The following is a 19,051-nucleotide window of genomic DNA, read 5'->3' as shown; positions in this document are numbered from 1 at the left end:
TTTTTCTAGCTTGATTGTATTAAGGACTAAAAATCTGAAGATGTTAGTTACATAGCCACTACATAGCTTAATGGGAAGAGACCTTTCATTGTTGCTCTGTCTGGCAAGAAGAAACATGCGAAGTGTAAACCTATTGAAGCTTTTCAGTTGGTGTGATTTAAGGGCAGCAATAAGACCAGACTGAATAAATAGGATTATTCCATTAACCTACTTCGGAGTCTCATCAATGAGGTCAAGGCACCAATCTCCAGAAATTGTGCTTCAAAACAGTATAGTTACTGGACCAGGGATGTGGCTCAGTGATACAGCATTTGCCTAACATGTTCAAAGCCAAGAGTTCAGTCCCTGCTATCACAGAAAAACACACACACACACACACACACACACACACACACACACACACACACACACACACACACTACTAATAGAGGTACTAGACAGGCAAGAGACCCAGGCTGCAGGTAAGCTTTCTAACAAGCTTTTTCCAAGGTATCATCCCCCAAAGTTAAATATTTCTTCATTTAATAAAAGATGTTTATATATGTATGATCTTTTTTAAAAATGATTGATTACAAAGATGCACAATAATGTAAAATTGGTGTAAGAATCAAGATTGATCAATAGAACCAATATACAGCATGAAAGCAGAAAAAAAGCTTCAAGTTGTGGATAACCCTAAAACATTCCTCAGACATGCAGCAGTGTAGAGTAGTCCTCAGAATGGCTCCTCAATGTCTGGGTTTAGTGATCCATTGTTTGTTTTTTATAGGTGTGCCATTGTCTACACAATGGGGACCTCAAGGCTATTTCTACCCAATCCAGATTGCACAGTATGGGCTAAGTCATTACAGCAAAAATCTAACCGAGAAACCCCCTCACATAGAGGTGTACGAGACAGCAGAAGACAGGGACAGAAATGTCAGACCTACTGAATGGACCGTGCCCAAGGGCTGCTTCATGGCAAGTGTGGCTGACAAGTCTAGATCCACCAATGTTAAACAGTTTATTGCTCCAGGTGAGTTTCAGACTATATGTGTCTTACATTTAAATTGACATATAACAAACTGGTGCGCCTTTAAAATTTTTAATGGTTTTTAAAAACATAATAGCCGTAGCTGGGGTTTTCCTGTGTCCCACCTTGCCCATGGTTAGGACAAATCTCTCTCATCTGCCAGTCCTGCAGCTGCTTGGACCCAAGTAAACACACAGAGGCTTATATTAATTAAAACTGTATGGCCTAATGGCTCAGGCTTCTTGCTAGCTAGATCTTACATCTTAAATTAACCCATTTCTATAAATCTATACCTTGCCATGTGGCTCGTGGCTTACTGGTATCTTTACATCTTACTTCTCATGGCAGGGGCGGCTGGCAGTCTCCTGACTCAGCCTTACACTTCCCAGAATTCTCCTCTCTGCTTATCCCTAGCCTGTACTATTCTTCTGCCTGACTACTGGCCAATCACCATTTTATTTATCAATCAATTTTATTTAGCAACACATTCACAGCATACAGAAAGACATCCCCAGCAAATAGCTAGCCCTTTCTTTATGTTACATGCATAAATGATGTCATCTAAGTGAAATCCTCCAAAAGGGGATAGCTGAAAAAAAAAAAAAAAAAGACAGTGTTATGAAAAGAAGTTAATTTACTATGTGAAGAACCAAGCTGTAGAGTGATACTAACATGTAGATAGAGTTGTTGTGTGCCTCCTGGGGTCTGAAGTTCTTTGGTTTGGTTTAGTCTTCGGTACTGGAATCTAACCCAGGACTTTGTATATACTAAACAAGCATTCTACCACTGAGTATATCCTCACTCTTCCTTGGCTTATATGTCAGCATAGCACAGTTGAAGTTTTAAGTGATTCTGCCCTAGGTTAAATTTTGTTTTAACTTCAAGAGCCATCCTTTCTTTTGCATATTTTTAACCAATAGCATTTTTTTCAAGAAATTATAGCATTACCAAATAGGCCTGCTCTCATACTGAATTTTGTTAATATACTAAATTATCTGAAACTTCATATAAAGCCATTTTCATTAATAAAACCATTTATAAGATCAAATTAACCTTATGCAACATTTCCCTTTTACTAAGACAGTTTCATTAATTAGGATGTAATGTATTTTCCTGTACTAATCAATATCCATGAGAATTAATGAGTCCATTACTTAAAAGGACAATGAAATAATCTTAGCACCTCAGGCTTAATGAAATGTTGTCAGGTTCAGATTTTATTCCCCCTCCCTCCAACCTGGAGTAGGTAAATAAGAAAGAAGAAAGAGGGTAAGACCTTTGTATTTTCTCCTTGTTCTTTGTTGATGATAGACCTGGAAAACCAAAATACAAATCTACTCATCCTGCAGGGCCTTGAGTTAACATTTAGGAATGTTAATGCCTTGCAAAGAAGGGGCAACCTTTAGTTTTATTGAGACTAGAACATCTTTTCTCCCATGATGTTTGTGATACTCTGGTACATAGATGCTTTGCTTATTATAAAATACCTCCCATGGCTAGGTGAGAAGTTACAAGGAAATGCTTAAAAATAGTTGTTTTATACCTAGGAAGTTATTGTAGCAGGAAATTATTATATGAAGCAAAAGAACATTTGGTTTTGGGTGAACCAAAGGGGTTTCATTTTGCTTTGATAGTGTTGTCTAGATGTTGGTAGAAAATTGTATCTTCCATCCGATCTCCTAGAGTCTCTGGAGGGTTTTCTTAGAATGGTCTCTGTCCTGTTGACAGCAACAGATTTCCTCGATGCTTTTAGATGCCTTGAGGAATGCAAAAGTAGATTCACACATCCTGCAATGAGGGGTCTTCACCTTAGCCTGTCTGTCATTCAGGGGCCAGTTGCTGGAGAGAAAACCACTTTTTTCAGGTGGTGTCAAGCACACAGAGAACTATTAAAAACATGGTGTTAGAATACACCTACTCATAGTTGATCCCTGTTGGTAAGTCTGCTAGCGAGGAGTGGCATGCACATGTTATTTTGGGTGTTCAGGAAGCTGTACTGTAAGGGTGAGGGAGAACGATTGCAACTATGTGAGAGTAAGAATCAAGGAAGTAAGGTGGCATCATTGAAACATGGCTGGGAGGCATGGAGAATGTTTAGAAAATACAGTTTTATGGGAAACAGTCCAGAGCATCATTGCTGAGAAGTTGAGACTTGTTCTTAAGAGCGTAGATGTAAGTAAGCTGAGGTTATGGAGAACCAGAGATTATTTTTCTTTCTGGGTCTTTTCCCCAAAGGAGATTTTTTTTTCCCCAAAAGGGAACAAAATCGCTTTGAGTAGGAAACTATTTTATTAGCAAGATGTAATAGAACACCTGTGATCCCAAGACTTAGGAAGCAGAAGCAGGAAGAACATGAGTTCCAGAACAGCCTGGACTACATAGTGAGACCCAGCCTGAAAAAAATCAACACACACACATGGTGGGGACCATTTTATAAGTCTGCCACATACTTTTACTTATTTATTTAATAATATTTTCCTTTAAAAATCTAATTGATACATAGAGATATCTATAGAGATAGATGGATGAATGGATGGATGAATGGATAGATGGATGGGGATAGAGAAAGAGAATCAGGGAGTAGAATTAAATGGAGTCTCAGAATAGCCTTAGCTGGCCTCAAACTCATTATGTAGTTGAGGAAGGAATTACCTTGAACTCTTGATCTTTCTGCTTCTTTCCCAGTGCTGAAATCGCAGGCATGTGCCACCATGCCTGTCTGTCTTCTAAGTTTTCAAACTGAATGATGTAGAACCACATGCTTGTAATTAATTTTCCCAAAGCATTCTTTTCCTTCCACTTCGTGATCTCTCCTCCTCCTCTCTCTCTTGTTTAGCTATTTTCCCCCAGCTTCTGCTGAGTGCTTCCCCTCCCCGCTTTTTTTTCCTTCCTGATCATCTCTTATCATTCAGCCAGGTTTGAATAGGGCTGTTTCTCATTTGATGTAGTAGACCTGTTAATGAGGAATAAATAAATGGTAGTAGCTTATGCTTTATGTGAGGATACTGACTTAAAGACTGTTCTGTTTTCCCAGCTTTACTGAGTGTAACTGGCAAGTGAATTTGTATATATTTAGATGTACAGCATGATGCTTTGATGCAGATACATGTTGTAAATTGGTTACCAGGATCAAGATTGGTAGTTTACACAGGGCTGGAATCCAGCACCCATGTCAGGTGGCTCACAACTACCTATAACTCCTCTTCCAGGGGATCTGATGCCTCTAGTGTCCATGGGACCTGCACTCACATACCCAAACTCCACACAAATACATAATGAAAAATAATAAAAATCTTTTAAAAACATGAAAGCAAAAGATAATTTACATATGCATCACCTCATAGAGGTAGCATGTGTGTTGGTAAGAGTGTAGAAATGTCAGCATATTTTAAGCATGTGATACAGTATTATCTCTAGTTTGCCATGCTGTACATCAGGTGTCTGAAAGCTTGTATTTGACTTCCCATTTCCCAGTTTCTAAATACATCATTCTGTTTCTGTAAGTTCAGCTTTCTTAACTAATCACTAGGAATGTTTAATGTAATTAGAGTATAGTAGAAATTCCATATTCAGTATCTGCCTTTCATTAAGCATTAACTCTCAGATGGCAGGATTTCTTTCTCTTTTACAACTAGAAATTACAAACACACCACATTATCCATTCACCTATCACCACACACAGGTTATTTCCATGTCTTGGCTATTTCCACTAATCTTTCAATAAACATAGGATATCTCTCACCCACGTATCTCTTTGTGATACTAATTTTATTTCCTTTGGTAAGTATGGATCCAAAGTGGGATTCCTGGTTCACCTGGGAGTCCTGGTTTTAGTTTGGGGGTGGGGGGGACCTGTATTCAAATTGTTGTAATGGCTGCACCAATTTACATTCCCATTCAGAAGTGCACAAGGATCCTTTCTCCCCATATCTCAGTGCCTGTGCTTTCCATGATAGCCCTAAGGTATAGTGGGTGATATTTTGCTATGGTTTTGTTTGTACTTCCTTTGAGATAAGGGATGGACACTTTTGCATACACCCTGTGGCTGGCTATTTGTGACTTTGGGGGAAGTATCTGTTCAGACTTTGTACATTCTTTAATTAATTGATTTTTTTCTTTTGAATTCCTTCTATGTTGTTGGATATTAACACCTTTTCAGAGCTATAGTGTTGAGATGTTGTCTCCTGTTTTGGCCTTTTCATAATTGCTACACTTTATAGCTTGATGTAGTCTCACTCTTCTGTTTGGTGGTGGTGGTGGTGGTGGTGGTGGTGGTGGTGGTGGTGGTAGTTTTGGTACTTGTGCTTTTAGTGTCAGATCTAGAAAATAACTGGCAGCATGTTTGTCCTCCCTTGTTAATGTACACATGTCCATGTATACCAAACAGAAAGTTCCAGTAGCTCTTGGAGATGAACTACTCAGAAAGTATGGTTCATGGGCTTGTGGGAGTCCAAATGGTTGGGAAGTCGAAACTTGGGTTAGTAGATTGGAAGGAGGAGTCTCCAGCCAGCACAGTGTTCTGTGGGAGCTCCGAACCTCCTCTGCTGTCTTTTCTGTTTGCACACCGTCCCTCATGCTGCCACCTGACCCTGCAGGAGTCTGGCAGGTATATAACTCCCACGTATGCCGGAAGAAGGAAACTGAAGACTGGTTTCGTATAATTGTTGGGAGACCCCAACTGTTGATTGATTGAGGGCTCTGACTTCTTTGTCACTCCAGTGTGTCTCAGGAGAATCCCCTTTATTAGTGTGAAGGTTTTAGAAAAATTAATAATCGGACTTTTTTAAGGGTTCATTCATTATTGAATCCTTTGGACAACTCATCTGGTATATTAAGACATAATAAGAGGATTGATTAAACCATGTCACTTAATTCAATTTTTATAAATAAAGTGAAAAATTAGAACAGAATTCTGGGAGGAAATGGATTTCAGCTTCCCTTCATCTGGACTAAGATGGGGCATTGTTAACCAGTCTGCCAGAACATATGTAATACTTAATAATGATAAAAAATAGGACTCAGGATAGTATGCTGTGTTGAGTGTAATTTAATCTTGTATGATTCATACTTCAGTTCTGAATCCCACAGTGTATCAGGTAGTTGAACTCAGCTCCAGATTTCCTTTACTGGAAAGGTGGAAAGTGCTAGTTAGAGACAGAATGCATGCTGACATTTTGACAGATAAAATGGATTTTGCTGAACTAAGATTTTACTATTGTGGTCAATTTTTAAACTGTCACCCAGGCATTATTTGATTCATTAGTCTGCTGTGTGTTCTCATTCTTGATACAATTTCCATAACTTTCTGCTCAATCAAATGAAGTCATGAAGAGCCTTGGGCCATGTGTTTCTGCACTAGTGGAATCGAGTGTTGAGAGGCTTGACTTCACAAGCCAATGCTATCCAGGCTAATGTGAACCTTGCTCCTGTGACACTGCATTTCCTCCAGGATTGCTGAAAGCAGAGGTCTGAGGGAAGGACCCTCCACTGGACACTCTTGAGCATCTATTTCCAGTGCCATTTCCCTTCCTCACAGTCTTTGTCCTTGGGCCCTGACGCCTAGATCGTAGTTCCTGCTCTACCAGTAGCCGTTTAATCTTACAAAGCCTGTGCATCTTCACCTTTAAGCAGCAACAATCCATGTTTTACCAACCTCAGAAGAATGAGGACCAAATGACAGCCTGTGTGTGGGTGTGTTTGGGAAACTTAAGCCCAGTAAAGATTAAGATGTTCTATCAGGCGGTGGTGGCACACACCTTTGATCACAGCACTAGGGAGGCAGAGGCAGGCAGATCTCTGAGTTTGAGGCCAGCCTGGGCTACAGAGTGAGTTCCAGGACAGCCAGGGCTACACAGAAGAAGGTGTTTGTTTTTCCCCTTCATGGTTTAAAGTTGTGCTGTATGAATTGTTTATTTACGTGGGGTGTGTGTTTGTGTTATATGTTATCTTTGCTGCTAGTGGTTTTAATATACACAGCGTCTTTGGTCATTGTTAGATTAGTGTCATTCAGGGAGTCATCTTGCTGAGAGCCAGCCATCACTGTACTCTGGCTATACGAGAGAAATTCCAGATTTCATAATTTGCCAAATAAAACAGCTTTTAGCATTTTGTTAGCATGTGGTAATTAGTGGCAGTAGTCCCCAGCATTTATCACTGTTCTAAGCCACTGTTTTCTTTAAATTGTCAAAATCAACCTTTGAAGTGATACTGTCTCTGCCAACACTTGAAGAAACTGGGACTTGGAAAGGTCTGTTTTTGCTTTTTCAGAGCTGCTGGCCAAGCGGGAATTGTGAAGCGTTTTTAACTCCAAAGTGTGCCTTCCCCCTTCCCTCTTTTATCTTATACACGAGCCCATTGTTTAATTTCCATTAATTTTGTTTATAATTCCAGAGTATAAAAAATAAACACTGTTTTCCACATCAAGTTAAGAGCCAGACTGGGCATTGTGGGTTCTGTCCTTTGTGTCTGGGAGGTTACTTGACTGTGTATCTCATCAGTTGTCCATCTGTAAAGTGGGAGGGAAACAGTGCACACTCAAGTGTAAAGTCTGGAATGTAAAACATTCAAAATATAAGGCAGGAAATACGAGCTGCATTAGAAATGAAATTTTGTACGTACCATTCTGTCTAGAACTTTACGTTTCTTGTAATAATATGCATTGAACCAGATTTTGGCTATTTTTCTCCCTTTTATAGAATAAATATATTAGAATAATCAGTGATTCTTGCCTAGTTGACATCAGGTCTAGAAAAGACAGTATGATCAGAAATTCTTAGTTATTCGTTCTGAATCCTGTCTGTAAACCAGACAGAGTCAATGTAAGGAGAAGCCTTCATGAAGTCACCAGATTTGCTACTCAGCAGAAATCTGGTAACATAACTGGAGTTAATTTTATGTGGTCAGTAGTTATCATGAATAAACTACAATTAAATTTCAAGTATAAAAATGCTTTCTTCTAACCATTCCTTGGTCTGTTCCCACAGAAACCAGTGAAGGTGTGTCTTTACAGCTGGGAAACACAAAAGACTTCATTATTTCATTTGACCTCAAGCTCTTAACAAATGGGAGTGTGTCTGTGGTTCTGGAGACCACAGAAAAGAATCAGCTCTTCACTGTGCATTATGTCTCAAACACCCAGCTAATTGCTTTTAAAGACAGGGACATCTACTACGGCATTGGGCCCAGAACTTCGTGGAGTACAGTGACCCGAGACCTGGTCACTGACCTCAGGAAAGGAGTGGGTCTTTCCAACACAAAAGCTGTCAAGCCAACCAAAATCATGCCCAAAAAGGTGGTTAGGTTGATTGCAAAAGGGAAGGGCTTCCTGGACAACATTACCATCTCAACCACAGCCCATATGGCTGCGTTCTTTGCTGCTAGTGAGTGGCTAGTGAGGAACCAGGACGAGAAAGGAGGCTGGCCAATTATGGTGACTCGGAAGTTAGGGGAAGGGTTTAAGTCTTTAGAACCAGGGTGGTACTCTGCTATGGCACAAGGGCAGGCCATCTCTACATTAGTCAGGGCCTATCTTCTAACAAAAGACCATAGATTCCTCAGTTCAGCTTTAAGGGCAACAGCTCCATACAAGTTTCTGTCAGAGCAGCATGGAGTTAAAGCCGTGTTCATGAATAAACATGACTGGTATGAAGAATATCCAACTACACCTAGCTCTTTTGTTTTAAATGGCTTTATGTATTCTTTAATTGGACTGTATGACCTAAAAGAAACAGCAGGGGAGAAGCTTGGGAAAGAGGCGAGGTCCTTGTACGAGCGTGGCATGGAATCTCTTAAAGCCATGCTGCCCTTGTATGATACTGGCTCCGGCACCATCTATGACCTTCGCCACTTCATGCTGGGCATTGCTCCCAACCTGGCCCGCTGGGACTATCACACCACCCACATCAACCAACTGCAGCTGCTCAGTACCATTGATGAGTCTCCAGTCTTCAAAGAATTTGTCAAGAGGTGGAAAAGCTACCTTAAAGGCAGCAGGGCAAAGCACAACTAGAGCTTGAAACCAAAAGCGCAGTTCGTTCCAGCCTCTTCTGAACTCAAGGGCTGAGCTCTGGGTCAGTGGCAGAGCTCAGCAGCGCGCCGCACATTTAAGATGGTGTGTGTCCGGGGTTTGTGGGTCACAGCAACGTGAGAAGAGACCCTTAAAGTTAGTCTTCTGAAACAATTGCATTCCATGGGTCAGGTGCTTAGAAATGTTTAGTCAGTGCGCTGAACAAAGATGTGATCTCTGCCCTGCTCATCTCTTAGGCTTCCGTGTGTGCAGAGTCCTTTTCAGTCTGTGAAAGAAAACGGTAAGTCGCCGCTGCTAGCCTGCTGCACAGCACTTACCTAAAACTTAGTATGGAGTGCTTTTCAAATGTGATTATTTATATTTATGCTGAATGCAGGCTTTTAGAAAACAGTGTGCTGTACTGCAGTAAACGTGCGTATAGCCTGGGTTGTGGACTGTGTATTTTCAGTGTTTCTTTCCTGTAGGTTCATTTCTTGGGCGGGAGTGAGCATTTGTTGCATTTGTTCATTTATCTATGGAAAATATTTTGAATTATGGTTTTATTGAACTATGTATATTTAAACAGCCTGTGTTCAGGTCTCATGGTCACATAACATAAGCACAACTAAATGAAACTTGTTGACTGCACAAGAAATTACGGACATGCTATGTTTTATGAAACTTGATCTACAATCAGTAGAAGTTTGATAATCATCTTCCCACCTCTGCTCCCCTTGCAGTGTGTCTGTGTTGCTATCTAGAACATTGCATTGCATTTCATACTACACTTTGGTAGTTTTGTCCATTTTGAGGACATTACCCAGAACGTTAATGATATGTCTAAATTTGGGACAGAGCTAATGATTTGAAGCCTGCCATCGGTCCCCTTAGGACTTTCTCCGTTAAAGGACAATTACTGGGTTAAATGTATGTTCAGGGTCACGGTCAAGCTTGTCCTGCTTGGATTGTCACCATCACTTTTACATCATTGCTGCTGTCCTCACTGTTTCTCTGAAACTTAATTTGGATGATTCCAGCACTGAAACAGAAGAGATGCTACTGTGTCTGCTGTCCATATGCATCAGATCTCTAAGGGTTTCAGAGTCCTCGTGCCGTGGACAGTGTCTGCTGTGGGCTTCAGGCATTAGGTAAAAAACAACGAGGGTTTGCTCTGGTTTTTGTTTATGGTGTGATAATATGGAGATAGTTAGGGAACACTATCTAGGGACAAACAATGGAGCTTATCCATGCTACCTGTCAGATGCTCCTTTAAGAGCCAGGTGGATGATTTGCCCCCACATTGGACTTCTGTTGAATTCAGCTACCAAGTACTGTTGAAACTGGAATATATATATGATTCCATATATATATATGGAATCATATATATGGAATATATATATTGTATATATATTCCATATATATATGATGCATATACACCCATACATAAATGATACATATATAAAGTATATTGGCATCAAAGGAGACTGGAAGATCTGTACTAAAGATAAAGACAATATTAAACTGTTGAGAAATAAGTGTAAACTCCCAGTTTATATGACCACAGCTTAATTTTGCCTACAACAAAACCAGGGTGGTCATTAGGTTCCCCAGCTTTTACCTTTGTGGTTCTCACACACGAGGTGTTTTAGCAACGTCTGAACATGCACATTTGTCTCAGCAATAAAAATGAGGACTCCCTTTTTATTTTCAATACTGATGTTGAAAACAAGCCTCCCCACCTGGGAACACTGTTCACTCTATTAGATTTGTTACTAGAGTGGTCCCGACTTTGCTTATGTTTGCATACTGGTCTTCAGATGAGAGGGGTCAGTGAAATCATTCCGGTACTGCTTTCGTGACAAACACCAGTGCCTTACCAATGTGGTTGTCCTTTTCCACCGAGGAGCGATGGTTGGTTTGGTTTGTTTATGGTGTAGAAATGGCAGTTTGCTGCTGTTGCTTTTCCACTGCCTCCTTCCACATTGCAACAGCAACCTGTCTTGTGATCCTGGATTCCCTGAGAGGTCACATTGAGCCTGTGGCAGCACTGTCAGTGGTTGGCTTCTCAGATTGAGGATGCCTCTGTCACCTGGGAGTTTACAGCAGGAGACTCTGGGTGTGCAGGAAGTCTGCCTGCACAGGGGGATGCGCAGCATGCCTGACAGATGGGTGAATGCTTCTGGGACCCATGCATTTTTGCCTCCAGAAAACTACCAAGTTTCCTAGGTTTTTAAATCATGTAAATGTTTACGTATCCTGAGAATAGAAAGAATGGGAAGGATATTTTAAGTTTTTGTTGTTTCTTTAAATTTTTCTTTAAAAATATCGGTTTGATTCACTTACCTGAGTTAGCTCCCATGTTGAATCTGTTGCCGTTTCAGTAGTAAAACCAGCCAGACGTTTCTAGACAAAGGGCAGGTTTGACCTCTAGGAGTTACTGTATATAACGGCTTCATTCACGAGCCGCGCAGCGCCCCTGAGCAAGTGCAGAAAAGGCACAAGCACGCTCTCTGGGGGGCGGGACTCATCCGTTTTGGTGTACAGACTCACCAAAAGCTGCTGCTGTTGTCCTTGTAATTGTCCCCTCGCTTCTTCTCCAGTGTACATGTGGGGTCTCTGCCATGTGTCAAATATGCAATAACGTGTTTACCGGATGCCCTTCTAAAGGGTGGTCCTCTGTAAAGCTGTACAGACTTTGCAGTCCAAGCACAATGTGCACATGTTAGTTTTATATACAGCGAAACTTGATTTTTTCAAATGGAAAGGTATTTTGTTTCTATACAAAGTTAAATGGGTTGTTTGTGCTTAATGTAAAGCTGCTTTATAAAATTGTAAAATAAAGTTTTTATCTTGAAAAGAAATGTACTTGGATATTTCTCTTATTTTCTGCTTAGTTTGCGGTTATGTGAGCCTAGCACGCATTTGGCCGACATTTCCTGTTGAGCCTGCAGACAGGGAAGCAGAGTACAGTGCAGGAGCCTTGGCCTGCGGGACCAGAGTGCTGCACGTTCAGAAAATGAAGTGCTGCACTGTGCTCGGGCAGGGGCTGGAGCTCAGGCTGGGGCCCTGCGGTGAGTCGGGCCGGTACACGGGTACCAGCTGGGAGTCCCATGCCGCCTGTCATCTCTCTGTACCCCTGTCGTTAGAATGACCAGTGTCACCTCATATTCTCCTCGGTAAGATTTTATATAAAGTTCCCAAATACGAATCCAGCCTGTAGCTTGATTGGACTGAACTTTTTTGATCACCAGCCAGCTGTTAGATTCCAGTGCCCAGACAGGTCTTAGCACAAGGCTGTTCTCCCTCTCGGAGCTGTTCCTTGTCTTTCTTCTACCTTCAGTTGAGAAACGGCTACGTGGTCAAAAACAGTCTCGGACAGGTGGATCATGGACTATTCAGGTTTGATTTTGCAATTTGTGACAAAATTAAGGTTTGGCCATGAATCTCATACTCTGTTTGTTGCCCTTTGGGGTAGGTCCTCCATACCACAGAGCATTTAATCCCTGATAAGCCCTTCTTTCCTGCCTGAGTTGTATTTTTAAAATGGAAGCAGAGAGAGAAAAGCAACAGGGAAAAACCAGAGTTTTGACAGAAGTCCAAGACGTAGATCCGGTGCACTTCAGAGGGCAGTGGAACTCCGCTCAGGCTCCCCAGAGTACGCCTGTATCCTTAGGGTGTTCCCTGTGTGCTGCTGTTAGCTGGATTTGGTTTCTGTGGCTCATAACCATCGAACCCACGTGAATAACACAGTGTCCGCACTGTGGAGGAAAGTGGTCTGCAGATGGCACACTTCTAGATGACAGAATACTAGAGGCTAGGGCAGCTTAAACAGCAGAGATCCACATGTCTCGATTCCAGAAACGGGAAGTCTAAAATCAAGTTGTAGGTGGGATTGGTTTCCTTTGAGGTTGCTTTTCCTCGCTGTCTTCTCCCCACATCCTTACATGGTTGCCAGAGTCCTAATCTCAAGTCTCACTGGATCAAGGACTATTCCTATGACCTTGTTTTTATATCTGTCATTTGGGGGGGAGGGTATTTATTGATTGCTTTGGGGTTTGGGATTTTTTTTGTTGTTGTTAGTTTTAAGACAGGGTTTCTCTGTGTATCCTTGTCTGTCCTGGAACTCGCTCTGTAGCCCAGGCTGGCCTCAAACTCAAAGAGATCCGCCTGGCTCTACCTCCCGAATTCTAGGATTAAAGGCGTGTGCCACCGCCGCCCAATTTATTTATCACCTTTTTTAAAGGCATGATCTCCACATGCAGTCATATCTGATTTGATAACCAGTGAAGGTCCCAACTCAGGTGCTTAAGGAAACATGGATGGAACAGAGATTCTTACTCAGGGCTCAGGCAACAAAGCTGCCTGACTCACACCTGTGTCAGGAACATGTCTTTGATCCCATGAGTTTAAATTCCTTCATAGTACTGTCCAGAAGAGGGCTTTTTTGTTTGTTTGTTTGTTTTTTGCTTTGTGTTTTGTAAGTTGGCAAGGCAAACACTAAAGTGATGTTTTTAAAAGTGTACCATCCGAGACTGGAGAGAAGGCTCAGTGGTCAAGAGTATATACTGCTCTTGGAGAGGACCTGATTTCAGTTTGCAGCACACAGTCGGGCAGCTCACAACCAGCTCTGGGGGATCTGATGTCTTCTGACCTCCAAAGGCACTGACTGCACTTACACATACTTACATGTGCTCAGACACACATGTGCACATAAATAAAAATAAACATCTTGTACTGGAGAAAAAACAGTTACGAGCACTTCTTGATCTTGTTGAGGACCTGAGTTTAACTCACAGCACCTACATGGTGGCTCATAACCCATCCATAACTCCAGTTCTAGGGGATCTGATCCATGCAAGTGATGGACTCACATGGATGTGGGTAAAACATACAGTACAACTTAGATAAACATCTCTTTACAAAGAATTTTAGGGCTGGAGAGATGACTTCGGTGGTTAAGAGTGAATGTTCCTCTTTCAGAACAATACCCAATACCATGTTAGGCAGCTCACTACTGACTGTGACTCCAGCTCAAGAGGATCCAACACCTCTGGTCTCCATACACACACACAAACACACAAATTAAAACTAAATATTTTTAAAATTTTTTAAAATATGCTAATATAAGCTACATTTTTATTTTGAATGCAAAACTCAGAGATACCGCTACAGCCATAGAGAGATTGAAGAAATGACTCATTCAGCGAAGTGCTTGCAATACAAGTATGAGGACCTAATTCATCTGCATGCATGCATGTAATAAGCTGGACACAGTAGCACCTCTCCTCCCAGCACCGGGGAGGCAGAGACGGGATCCCTGGGCTCCCTGGCCAGCCAGTGTAGCCAGTCCTCCAGTTCCAGGTTCAGTGAAAGACCTTATTTATAAAAATAAATTTGGAAGTTATTGAAGAAGACACCAGTGTCTGGCCTTCACACACCTCTGGGTACATGTAGGGGTACATGCATACACACACACCTGCAAGTATGATAGATAAGTACTTGAAAATTGCAAGTAGTGAGATTATTTTTTCTTTAACATACAGTACAAACGCTTCATTTAACAGTTGTAGGTCACCCCCTGGACCAAGTAGTGGATATCCAGGACCCAGCAGCAAGTTCAGCACAGCCTCCGAGCCTCTTCATGACCCCAATAGTGTAAACATATCACCCTCTCAAACAGGGCCTTTCATGCTGCAGATGTTGGAGCAGCTGGTGTCATGGATAAATTCCACGTGTACCTGTGTGCACTGTCCCTGTGAGCCAGTCCTGTCTAGCACTTTGGTCACCCTGGCCAGCATGGTGGGCTGCGTGTGACTCATGTCCATGATGGCAGGGATCTGGCAGACAGCAGGTTTTGATTTGTTTTTTGTTTTTTGTTTTCCTAATGACAAGGCTTTGTGGATTTTGTTGTTTGTTTGTTTGTTTGTTTGTTTGTTTGTTTGTTTAACAGCTTTTGGACATGGCCTTACTAGATTGCCCTGGCTGGGTTGGAACTCAGTATGCAGACCAGGATGGCCTTGAACTCACAGAAATCCACCTTCCTCTGCTGAGTGCTGAGATTAAAGGAGCATGCCACCACACCCGGCTTTAATAACAATTTTTAATCCCAAGTTCTCATTTTTTATAAACTGTTTAAAACAGCCAACAGTCTAGGGAAAAAACGCTGGTTTCCATTTTACCAGCCCATTAAGGATGTCAGGTTGAAATGGATGTGAATTTAAATGTTGTGTTGGTGATGAATTTGAATGTTTGCTGCTCCGTTTCTGGTGAAAAGAAATACATTTGCCATCTGGAGCAAGTGATTGATCGCTCCCATATGTAAACCGCACTTCCTGAATGTTAAAGAGCAGCCACTCAAAAGTTGCTAATCCTCCTCCAGGAGTAGAAGGATTTTGCAAAATGATAGCACTGCAAAAAGTCATTAAGGAGGGGTAACAACAGCAAAGGGGCAGAGAAAGGACCGGGAGGGATGAGGAGCCGCAGCCTCCACGCGAAGCACAAGAGCTAGAGCATTGATCGGCAGCCCGGAGCTCACGGTATCTGCGCTTCCAGTCAGGAGGAGCTGGTACCTGCCTGGGATTTTGCTCTGGGATAAAACTGAAGGTCAGCTTTGAACTGTGGGTCTCCACCCCTTTGGGGGGGTCACCTATCACATATTTACATTACGATTCTCAGCAGTAGCAAAATCACAGTTATGAAGTTGCAACGAAATAATTTTATGGTTGGGGGGCTCACCACGACATGAGGAAATAACTGTATTAAAGGGTCTCGGCAGTTAGGTCGAGAACCACTGGGGTAGAGGGATGGCTCAGTTGGTAAAGGCTTGCTGTGAAACCGTGAATATCTGAGTTCAAATCCCAGACAGAGCTAGGTGCAGTGTTGTGTGCCTGTAACCTGCTGGGGAGACAGATGCCACATGGTGGTTCCTTGGGGCTCATTGGCCAGTCAGCCTAGCCAAATTGGTGAGCTCAGGAGAGAGACAGAGACAGATCAATCTCTGACCTACACACACACACACACACACACACACACACACACACACACACACACCTACAAACATACACATACACAAATGACTATTTATAGTGTCTAGAAAACCTGGTGTCCATTGCTTTGGGGCCTAGAGAGGACACTAACTCCCCAGGGTGAGGAGAAGCTGAATTTAAATTTGCCTATTAAAAAAAAATATGTAGCAAACTGCACGATTTGAATTTGATGCCTGATATCATTTTTTTTTTTTTTTTTTTTTTTGGTTTTTCGAGGCAGGGTTTCTCTGTGTAGCTTTGCGCCTTTCCTGGAGCTGACTTGGTAGCCCAGGCTGGCCTCGAACTCACAGAGATCCGCCTGGCTCTGCCTCCCGAGTGCTGGGATTAAAGGCGTGCGCCACCAACGCCCGGCACCTGATATCATTTTTAAAGTGACAAGATGAATTCTCTGGAATTCAGTTGACTACAGTGGGAAACCCCAAATTCCGACATCCTTTCTGGGCAGCCTGTCAAGAGGAACTGAAGAGGTGTCTTACCTCCCTAGCTCCTGCAGGGGGCACTGTCTCCATGGGACTGTGGCTCAGCCTACTGTGCCCGTTTTACATTCAGCTCCCATCCCTAAGGAGGGGGGGGGGAGTATAAAACAATTACAATCCAAGTTAGAGTTGGAATGAAGGCACTTCCACAGCACCTTCCTGCTGCATACTTCCTAGGGTCCTTATATTGTACGCTAGATAGAGGAACAGAAGCCGTACAGATCCACTGTCACAGAGAAGGGTGGGGATCGGGGGCTCTGGACTGGCAGTTCAATTCTCGTTATCATGCTGCCTTCACGTCTGTTTCAATCTGGAAATGAGGCTGGGGCCCCTGGGGTGCATTCCTCTCTCAGCTTGTGTCAGCCCTAGGCGTGGCTCTGAAGGAGAGGGGAAGGCTCCCGCTCTCCCTTCCCTTTGGTTATTGGTTCCGATCTCAGAGCTCCGGCCCAGTGGGCGGGGCACCTGTCTGCTCCTGTTTGTTACACGTGTGCCTTTCTCTTGGTTCCTGGGGCGCTCTGGGCCATTTCCCCCTCTTTGAGGGGTCTGTCTCTCCTCTCAGACGAGGGCCTCACCCAGGGCTGGGCCTGAGCCTCCCTTCCACTAATACAGCCTCAAAGCTGCTTTCCCTTGCTTCGTCTCCCCTCCAACATGTGTTCCTCAGCGTTCTCCACACTGTTGGCTGGTGAATATTCAGACCGGCAGGCAGAAGACAGAGTAAGGGATGTATTGTCTGGGAACTTACAAACCAATCTGGTCTAACCTGGTCTTCTCTCGGTCCTTGTCCCTCCTGCTCCCTCTCCCTCCTCCTTTTTGTTTTTCATGTAGCTCAGGTTAGCGTCCAACTCACTATCTGGCTAAGAATGACTTTGAATTTCTTTGAAATCCTCCTGCCTCTACCTCCCAAGTGCAAGAATTCCAGATGTGTTCAACTGAGCCCAACTCAGTCTGAACTTTCCAGTCCCCACTCTGGACCCACCCAGAAGACAAATCCAAAGGCCTGATTTGTCCTTGGATCCCAAAGAAGAATTGCAGGTCACCTGAGAAAAGGGGATTCAGCTGTGAGGATGGCGGACCTGCCCCTTCCCCACCTCCTGAATCAGACTCCGCCCTGGAGGGTGAACCACCAGCCACCTAAAATGTACAGTCACTTGTAAGTTCTCCTCATTGTCTAGCCTGGGTGCCCACAGCACAACCAAAGACTCTTGGAGGTGTGTCTAGGAGAACAGGCAGTGGGCCGGGCAGAGATGAGAGGGTCAGTGAGACCTGGCTCCTTGGTGCCCCTGGCTGGCTCCTAGTGCTGGACCCTGTTCTGGTCTCCCTCTGGCTCTTTCTCTTCCTCGAGAGCAGCATCTTAATAGATGGAAGAGATCATTCGCTGAAGGCTGTCTGTCTGGGTCCCAGTCACTGGCTCGGCACAGCCACTTCAATCAATGTGCCCAGCCTCCGGTGTCAGCCGCCACCTGCCTGCGCCGTAAGCAGATCGCACGGCGAATTAATTTTTTCAAATGACTAATTGAATTTAAATAGACTGAGAGGAAAAGGTTGTCCTCTGCTGACAGTGTGGATTCCTCCAGAGCTCCACAGAGACCTCTGCCCCGGGCAGCCAGCCTCTGGCAGGAGAGCAGGCTCAGCCACAGGGAGAACTCTGCCGATCCTGGGGAACCTTTGCAAAAAAAAAAAAAAAAAAATGTCCAGAGAGAATTCTCAGGGACTTGCTGGGCCTGTCCAGTGTGGTTGAGGCTTTCAATGCATTCAGCCAGAGGTTTAGAAGGGGCCACAAACCTGAGTAAAAGGCTGTTGTATGTATTCAAGGCTGGAAAGGGTTCAGCCATTAGGAGACTTGCTCTTACCAAGGACCAGGGTTCGAATCCCAGCACATACACCTGGCTCACAACCTCCTGTAACCCCAGCTCTGGGGGATCCAGTGTCCTCTTCTGGCCTCCACAAGTACCAGGCACACGCATGGTACATGTACATATATGCAGGCAAACCACACATACACATAAAATTAGATAAATCTAAAAGGAGAAGACACTGTACTCTTCATATTTCAAAACATGAACTTGGGGCCTAGGAATAGCTCAGTCAGTCAAGTGCTTGGCTTGCAAGAATGAGGTCTTGAATTTATGCCCAGCACCCATGGAAAAAAGATCTGGGAGATCTGGGTGGTATGTGCTTGTAACAGCAGAGGTAGGGAGGGGAGACAGGAGGAGCCACAGGTCTCACTAGCCAGACAACCTAAACAACTTGGTCAGCTCCAAACCAGTGAAACGCTGTCTCAAAATACAAGGTGGACAGTGTCCTGGGGAGTAATACCTGAAGTTAACCTCTGCCCCCTATAAGCATGAACCCACAGGGGACACACACACACACACACACACACACACACACACACGCATGCACGCACGCACGCACGCACGCACGCACGCACACGCACGCACGCTCACAAGCCTTCAAAACCATGCAGGAGCCGTGAACGTGAACAGTGGGGTCAGTGAGTGACAGGGAATGG

General features: G+C 43.4%; 1 protein-coding gene across 9 annotated transcripts in view; it reads left to right on the top strand.

Annotated features, from left to right (window-relative positions):
- Glce (glucuronic acid epimerase) overlaps positions 1-11,878 on the top strand; it is a 71,566-nt gene extending 59,688 nt beyond the window's left edge. For all 9 annotated transcript variants that reach the window (XM_042281071.2, XM_016003507.3, XM_016003510.3 and 6 more), the window contains 2 exons: positions 770-1,015; positions 7,996-11,878. In XM_042281071.2, coding sequence (XP_042137005.1) covers positions 770-1,015; positions 7,996-9,020 — 1,271 coding nt within the window. In that variant the 3' untranslated portion in view covers positions 9,021-11,878. The remainder of the gene's footprint in view (positions 1-769; positions 1,016-7,995) is intronic.
- The last annotated feature ends 7,173 nt before the right edge of the window (positions 11,879-19,051 follow it).

This window comes from Peromyscus maniculatus, chromosome 7 (genome assembly GCF_049852395.1).
Source record: "Peromyscus maniculatus bairdii isolate BWxNUB_F1_BW_parent chromosome 7, HU_Pman_BW_mat_3.1, whole genome shotgun sequence".
In the NCBI taxonomy this organism is placed as follows: Eukaryota; Metazoa; Chordata; class Mammalia; order Rodentia; family Cricetidae; genus Peromyscus; species Peromyscus maniculatus.
The sequence above is the reverse complement of the archived record's forward strand: the minus strand, read 5'-3'. Positions and strand labels throughout refer to the sequence as shown.